This window comes from Castanea sativa, chromosome 3 (genome assembly GCF_040712315.1).
Source record: "Castanea sativa cultivar Marrone di Chiusa Pesio chromosome 3, ASM4071231v1".
Taxonomy (NCBI): Eukaryota; Viridiplantae; Streptophyta; class Magnoliopsida; order Fagales; family Fagaceae; genus Castanea; species Castanea sativa.
In genome coordinates this window covers 57,173,716-57,182,699 of record NC_134015.1, presented here as the reverse complement: position 1 = coordinate 57,182,699, position 8,984 = coordinate 57,173,716, and the positions used below count along the sequence as shown (strand labels likewise).

At 34.2% G+C, this 8,984-nt stretch overlaps 1 protein-coding gene across 1 annotated transcript; it reads left to right on the top strand.

Annotated features, from left to right (window-relative positions):
* The first annotated feature begins 502 nt into the window (after positions 1–502).
* On the top strand, positions 503–5,196 carry LOC142629482 (uncharacterized). The gene is made up of 9 exons (XM_075803483.1): positions 503–727; positions 2,786–2,906; positions 2,993–3,060; positions 3,139–3,198; positions 3,303–3,461; positions 3,837–3,983; positions 4,371–4,585; positions 4,674–4,782; positions 4,875–5,196. The coding sequence occupies exons 1-9, from the start codon at positions 587–589 to the stop codon at positions 4,965–4,967; spliced, it is 1,113 nt and encodes a 370-aa protein (XP_075659598.1). The 5' UTR covers positions 503–586; the 3' UTR covers positions 4,968–5,196.
* The last annotated feature ends 3,788 nt before the right edge of the window (positions 5,197–8,984 follow it).

The following is an 8,984-nucleotide window of genomic DNA, read 5'->3' as shown; positions in this document are numbered from 1 at the left end:
TGTTTCTGTTATTCATCTAGGACATCTCTAAGTGTGTGTTTGGATGTGGATTAAAATTATAAATTATTTCACTATTTAGCTTATTTTTGCTACTATTTATAGGCCCTACTGTACATTTTGGCATTATTCATGGCTCCACTATACTATTTTAACTAATTTTTACCTTTATCTACAGTATTTTCAATAATAAATTTTCAGTTTCAATAAAATAAGCAGTATCTAAACCCATCCTAAATAGAGTGCAAGTGGTTACATGACCACCCTAACCTAGAAAATACAAACAATTATTATGTATAAATTAAAATTTTTTTTTTTTATCTTTAAAAAAGTTTTGTGCCCACCCTAAAATTTTTTTAGCCCAACATAATTAAATTTTAAACAAACTTTGGCAACAAGTTTGATCTCTGTTCACGGAGGAACACTTCTTGTTTTTGCATCCTTTTTTCTTTCTTGAGTTTCCTTCTCTCCCTTTTTTATTTTATTAACATTACGCTTTGCTCATATTCTACGCTTAAAAAACCACCATAAATACCCCCAAATTCTAACCTGCTTGACGGACTGACACTGCAATAACCAACCGCCATTTATGGATTCAAATCAACCGAGACCCGTAACTCCACAGCCTCTTCAAGGCGGCCGCGGTGGCAATGGCGGTGGCGGTGGCGGTGGCAGTGGTTTCTCTGCTATTCTCGCAGTCTTCTTATCCTTTATCGCCATCTTTGTCATGGTATTATCAAACTATAAATATTCCGCCACCACTGCTCTGTTCTTTACCGCACCACCATTACCAGTCTATCGCAATCTCTCTTTGATTTTATTTATTTCAATAGTGTTTGTTTCGCCGTGGTATTATTCTTGTTGTTTAATGATTGAATAGATGCTTCATCATATATTCTTCTAAGCTAAGAAACATACTTACTTCAAAATCTCTTCTTTGGATATATGTATCATCTATCTCACTGTGTGTGGTACTTGTATAGTTGTAGGTGGGATTCACATGTTATGAGAGTGAACGTACATATAGTCAGATACGTGTCAAACTATGACAGTCAGGAGGAGGAAAAAACATAATTTGGTAAAAAGAAAAATTCTTTTTATTATAAATATGTTTTTAAAAGATTTTGATGGATGTTAACACTTAAGTACAATATTTAGGCGTTATTCCTTAATATTCTCTCTTAAGATTCAACCATGTGAATTTTTTCTGATGGGATGGGTGTGTATTTTATATAAGTAGCCACGTGGCTTAACCTTAATAGGAACCTAAAAAATAGCGTCTAAGTTACTATACTTAAGTTTTGTCCTATAGACTAAAATCTAGAAGTAAACATAAATATTCAAGAATTGTTGTGTACCATGTTGTGTCAGTGGCCATGCTTCTTAGATTAATTTCCATTTTAGTTATAATCATAGTTGAAGGGAAGCGAAGTATTGTGTGATTGTAGAATATCTATTAGGTTACAAAATAGAACAGAGGAAAATGACTTCATATAGAATAGAATAGACGAAAATAATTCATGCAGCCAAAGCTAACTAATATGTTGAGAATCTATAGCCTACCACAAAATTTGAGATTAAGACTTGTTGTTATTGTTGTTGTTAGTTGAAATCATAGTTCAATTTCTTCAATAGTATTTCAGGATCTATACGTAATATGTGATTTAGAATTCATCAAATTGTTGTGGTATAAAAATGTGACTCAAGACTAATTCTAGTATTTGTTTCCCTTTACGGTGATGGTAGTATTTGTTTTGTGTGGACTTGCATTGTTGCAAGTCAGGTTCAACATGCATCAATATTGTCATTACATGATTATTACAGAGGTGCATCATAGTGAATAAAAGCTTATACCTTCTAGTAGAAATGCTTCAACAGTGTTCTATTGCAAAAAAAAAAAAAAAAATTGCTCTATCCCATTCTTAGTCTTCCACTTTGTGCTCCACTAACTGCAGTATGTTCTCCATCTAATTTTTTTTTTCTTTCCCCATTTTAAAAGTTGATTACTTTATAAGGAGAAAAAGGGACGTGGTTGATTACGAATGGTGGAGCATAAAATAGAGCATAGTAAGAGTAAGACAGAGGACTTTTACTCTGTCCATTTCACCTTGCATTACAAGCTGTGGTTCTAAAGCTCATTGTCATTTAATTATTAACATAAAAAAAATTAAAAATTAAAAATTAAAAGGAATCAACATTGTGGCACTGAGTATGCACTTGGGGTTGCAGGGTTATCTCTAAATTACTCTATTTGTAATTGTGTTGCCTGAATGTTTGTAGGGATGTTTGGCACATTACAAAGCTTGTTTAGTTTGATACAAGCTGAACTGAAAATGAGACTATTAATCCAGTTTTTCTAGAATCAAAACCAGTTTTAGTTAACATGCAGCTTGTGAAAATGTCAAATTTGTATGCATGTGAAAACACCAAAATTTAAAAATTTAATTTGGAGAGCATGATTTTTAAAGAACCACTTTGAAGATATGGGAATGTATTTAGTTCCCACTTTGAATAAGTTTTTTGAACAACAGAGTAACCAAACTATTAAAACTAGTTATGTTATTCTTGGCTGCCTGTCCTGGTTTTGTGATTTGCAACATTCCTTTACTTATTGGTAATTGCTGCTGCCAGGGATTAGTGTTTCTTTTTGGAGTGACTATATAATTTGATTACTAAATGATAGTTTGTTTAAAATTCTAGAGTTGTTCTGAATCTCAGCCACTGGAATTAGTGTTTATATCATTTTATTTGAGTTTGAAAATCTCTGACATAAATGTAAATGTTACAGATGATGAATCAATCACCATCAACTATTAGGAATGGTTTGTCCATTCTGCACCAAGTCCCAGAAGGCCATGTTGGGGTTTACTGGAGAGGAGGTGCCCTTCAAAAGACGATTACAGATCCAGGTTTGACTATGGTCCTTTCTTTATGATTTTCATTCAGTAATTGCTTTCCTAGAACTTATGAAATTTCTGCTGGTACTTTATTTCAGGTTTTCATTTGAAGCTGCCTTTTATAACCCATTATGAGCCTGTTCAAGTAACCCTTCAGACAGATCAGGTAAAATTCGATACTATGAAAATTGAGGGATTTCATCTTGTCAGTCTAATCAAATCTTTCCTGTGAGCATAATTGCAGGTGAGGGATATTCCTTGTGGTACAAAAGGAGGTGTCATGATCAACTTTGAGAAGATAGAGGTACAGCTACTAGTGGATGTTGCTCTTTATCAACATTATGGTTTACAAGTGGTCTAAAGTTTGAAATGCTCAGCATATATGCACTGATTATAATGCCTTTTCAGGTTGTTAACCGGCTTCACAAGGACTATGTGCATGACACTCTGCTGAACTATGGGGTGCAGTATGACAATACATGGATATATGACAAAATTCATCATGAGATCAATCAGTTCTGCAGCTCTCACTCTCTTCAGCAAGTCTACATTGATGTTTTTGATCAAGTATGGATGCTTCCAATTTACCTTTACAGTATAGGAAGTCTTCCAAGTTCTATTAAATGTAGTGTACTTTTCTTCTTCACTTTAGTTGTTTAATCGGATAGATTGTTTAGCATTTTGAATTCTTTAACTTAAAGTTGAACAAGCTTAAATTAGTAGTGCTGTGTTGACTTCCAAGGATTATTTCTCTTCAGGAATCTATGTTGGTGTTAAGTTGCCAGCATTATTAAGTTCACTATTAAGTTCCTTATAATGTTACACAACTACACTTCATATAGTTGTGTAATTTTATGGCGCCAAGAGTTTGTGTAGTGGTTATCAAATCCTTTTCTATTTATTTATTTCATGCTATATTGACAAAGCATGTAACTCTCACAGATTGACGAAAAGATGAAAGATGCTCTCCAGGGTGACTGCACACGTTATGCTCCAGGTATTGAAATCATTAGTGTTCGTGTTACAAAGCCAACCATCCCGGAAAGCATAAGACGCAATTTTGAACAGATGGAAGAGGAACGCACTAAGGTTCAGTTTCTTTTTCCTGAATACGAGAGAAGGTCCTTTTACTTTCTTTTATTTTCCTTTGTTAGTTAAGCAAAGCTAATAGACACACACACCCACAATATGAGTCTTGATATGCAGATTCTTTACAAATTAAATGTTCTTTTAATGTATGTTTATTATTTGAAATTATGGCCTGAACATTGAGTTTACCCTTTAAACCAATTAGCCTTGGTCCTATGATCATTCAACATTACACGTTTTTTTCGCTTATACCCAAACTTTGTACATGCGTGTGTTTGCACCCACACCCAGTCAATGAATAACATATTGGATAATTTATTATGTAATAAGCCTTTAAAGTTAATAGAGTGCATCATTTGATGTTTTATGTTGATGTTACTTTGTTAGGTCTTAATTGCTATTGAGAAACAGAGAGTGGTTGAGAAAGAGGCAGAGACAAGTAAGAAAATGGCTATCAGTGAAGCTGAGAAGATTGCAAATGTGAGCAAGATCCTAATGGAACAGAAGTTGATGGAAAAGGATAGTGCCAGGAGGCAGCAAGAAATTGAGAACCAGATATACATGGCTCGGGAAAAGAGTTTGGCTGATGCATATTTCTACCGGTAAAAGCTTGATTCACTTTTCAGTTAAAAAAATATGAATATGGTATTATAGAAATGACTAATGATATTGCTCTCTCTACATTTGTAGTGTACTGAAGGAAGCCGAAGCAAACAAGTTGAAGCTGACACCACAATTTCTTGAGCTTAAATTCATTGAGGCCATAGCTGATAATACAAAAATTTTCTTTGGGGAAAAGGTTTCTCCCTCTCTCTTGTATGTGTGTGTGTGTGTGTGTGGGGGCGTGGGGTGTTGTGTGTGCAAGCTTTATTTAATAGTTCTTCCTTGCAGATACCTAGTATGTTTTTGGATCAGAGGCTGCTTGGGAACTTCCTGCAACAGCTATCTAGGAATGTGTCTGAAGAGGAGAAATCAACAGCTTAAATTTTTTTAATCTTTCGTTTCCTTTTTTGATCTGTCGTTTCTATCAACATAATGTAATACCTAGGTGACATAGCATTATTATTAGTATGTCAAAAAGTAGGGAAAGTAAATGTTGGTCTAGGATTTCAGAAGCAGTTTCATTCAAACAAAATTTTTGGGTAGTTGCCTTAGTCTGAAAATTTTGGAGTTGGTTATAGATTCTCAATAGATTAGTTAGGATTGGCCACTTGTATTCTTTTTCTCCATTCTATTATATCTAAAGTCATACTCTTTGCTACTTTTGTAATGGACATGTTATTTTTTAAAACTTTTACTAGTGTGAATATTGGTCTTCCTCTACTTTTTTTTCCATTTCCCTCAACATGGATCAATTCACTCTTTCCTACTGGAGCATTAGTAGCTCTCCTCTAAACATGACCAAATTATCTTAAGCAACTCTCATTGTAGATAAAAAGCTCGAAACATTTGCAATTGGATGCAAATCTTTTTCTCCCAGATTCAATTAACAATATCTTTGGTCACTGCTATCAATATGAATATTATTCGCACCTGTCATGGCTAGAGTTGAGATTTACAATGGATCATCTCTTTGATTACAGTATACATGTGGAAGAGTAAGAATTTGGTAAGAGTAGTATTTATTATACAAACTGTCTTACAATGAAAATTGTGACTTTTAGTTGCTTTTGGGAGGTCTGTAAAACTGTGTGCAACAAGTTTAGCCTTTGATAAATTTGCACCTTAAAACAAAAGGAGAGCTGTTGAATTTTGGTTCCATTTTGATAGAACACGCTGCAATATTATATTTTTGACATTGGAGGATGACTACGCATGGTACGCAGTCTAATGAAATGATGGAATGTTTATTTATGACTTTGCCTAAAGAAGACATTGATTGAGCCAATTACAGTCCAATGCCTTTAGGTGCATTAGGCCCAAGAGGCCTTTGCTGTGTCAAGCCGAACTATGAGTCCTCTTATGAGTCCATTTTATTATTTATAAACCTCAACTGTCCTTCAATCCTATGGATCTTTAGTTATATCTGAGGCTGTAGATGGTGGATGATTACAACTAAAATGATCTTGCTCCAGCACACTAACCTCACATGTAGTTGAATAATGGCAAATATTTTATGCTGGAATATCTGTATAAAGTTGTTGCTAGTCTGGAATTTGATTGAGTTGTACTCTACATCAATCAATGCAAGTCACTCGTGAGTCAATACAAAAATATGAAATGAACTTAAAATCTTTAATTCTTCTAAATGTGTTTATGGGGAATCCTAAAGTTTCTAATAAACTCACATCTGATATATTTAATAATATCATTAGTTAATTCTTGAAGATTTTAAAATTTTTTTTTTTTTTATTCTCAAAAAAGAAGAAAAAAGTGGTGTATATGGGGATGTAATATCCGGGATATTGTTCTATTCTTGGGAGACGAGTTGCATACCCTAAGTAGTGGGACTATTAGGTTTTTATATAGGGACTTGACTTGGGTTTGATGCATCCAGTGCATTGAACTCATTAGAATAATGACACGTGATCAAAAGTGGACACGTGTTACCATCCTAATAGGCCCAGTGTAACTAGACACTGGACCCAAGCTTTGCCCTTTATATAGGTGTGACAATATTTTTTTTTTTAATGTAAATCATGCCTTAAATCTAAGTTTTTAAATATGCCTAGAGGCTAGAGCTACTTCCTTTGGTCCATTTATGAGATGTGCCTCAAGACGATATTTCTCAGGATGCAATTGAGGGATAAGTTCAATCATACTCAAAGGACAATTACTTTTGAGGAGATTTGTTTGTTATCACCGTGGGTGAAATTCCTTGATATTGAACCTAATCTTTAGGGGAGTTAAGTTTGCTTATGAATATTAGGCTTAAGTCAATATGGGTGGTGGTTGAGGTTGGATATTTGGAGAGGGGTCTTATTAATGTATCGGTTCATTATAGATCATATTGCATGAGTGAGATTCGTTACTTGAGGAGGGTGGGCTCTAGTATGACTGTAGGAGAGTTTAAATGGGTCTATTCTTAGGTCGAAGGGCTTAAAGCTGATATCTCAATATTTTTTTTATAAATATGATAAAATTTCAACTTAAAGCATGGTTGTTATTTGCATCATCACATGCATCATTAGTAGTTATATTATAAGGGTCATTCTCAAAATAGGTATCCACTTCATCATCATCATCATGTAAAACATTAATACCAACATCAAACACCTTCCTAGGTTTTGTTTTGACCACCACCACCCAATCTTTGTGTCTCACATCTTCTATGTAAAGCACTTGGGAAGCTTGAGATGCTAATACATAAGGTTCGTCAATCAATCGATTACCTGTGTATATCAATCTTGACAAATTGACAAAGGGAAATTCAAACTCATCTTTTTTGCATCCTCTCCCACTAATAACATTAGCCCATTGACATTTGAATAGGAGAGGTGCTACGTCCACAACATTTTTACAACATTTTTACAACAAATCATAGGTGGTTAGTTGTTATTGGTTCAAATTTGAACCTAACATTAAGATTACTTTTTTGCCTCAACAATAACAACCAGTAACATCCTGCCACTTAGGATTTGTTGTAAAAATGTTGTGGACATATCATTTCTCTTTGAATAATACATATCGATACTTGTCTTCAACTCAATAATATCGATTAGTAGTTTAGTACAACATAATAAGTAGCACCACCTTCAGTAACAACACAAACTCCACTATTTTGGATTTTCCTAGTTGCCTCAAAATCTTTGATGCGAAACTTCAAACTATTTATAACAAAACGCTTGAACTATTTTGCTTCATTATCTGGATATCGAGCAAGCCATCTAATTTTATCAGAAAGTTTCTTTTTCTTTGAGGCATCCATTGACATCACCCATTATAGACAAAGACTTTTGTTATAAGTATGTTATCTAAAGTGTTACAACCAAAAATAGTTTTATATATATGCTTTACTTACATATTCCCTAAACTAGCTGCAGAATTTCTCCATGTCCTGCTTTGGAATAACATCATTAGTTACATGAAAAGGGAAATCAGCCTTAATCTCTACTATGTGTACACTATGTAAACAAACGTGTTAGTGTTAAACTAGAATATTGTATTGGAATGCCATGAAAGGATATGCAAGGACCTATTACTTACTCAAGAAATGAGGTGATTTCTTCACAATTGAATAGCATATAACAATGTGCTTAGATTCAAGAATTTGAATCTAGTGTAATGCTCACCACCACACTCATGGATTCCTCGACATTCCTTACAGGTCGATTGAATACAGTTTCAATAGATTTAAAATAACGTGAACAGAATGTTAAGCATTCCTCTGCTATATACCTTTCTGCAATGGAGTCTTTTGGCCAAGTTTTATTATGCACATAAGACTTAAGTCTTGACAAGTACCTATCGGACAACCCAAGATCAATAATGGGATTTTTGTAAGTTAAACGAAACCAAATAGACCAAGTTATTATATGTGTTACCTCTCTATAGGATACATCCAACAATAATGAACTAGGCTAGCAACTTTGGCTTCGCTAGCCAAATGCATGACTAGATGTACCATCACTGTAAAAAAAGAGGGAGGAAATATCCTTTCCAACTCACACAATGTCACTGCAATTCTTTTCTCGAGAGCCTTAAGTTCCTCCACATTTAGTACTTTGGAACACATTTCCATAAAGAAATAAGATAAGTCAATCACATGCCTACTTACTTTAGTTGGCAAAGATCCGCGTATTGTTATTGGAAAAAGTTGCTGCATTAAGATGTGATTATCATGGCTCTTCATCCCACTAATCTTGCATTCTTTGAGTTTAACGTAACGTGAGATGTTCAAAGAATAACCATCTAGCACTCTTACATCTTTCAAAACTTGCAGAAAATCATCCTTTTCACTAGCATTCATATGGAAGCAGGCATGTGGCATATGTGTCTGATCATTCCCAACATTTTTCAAGTGAAGTTCACTTCTTATACCCATATCTTTTAAGTCTTGGC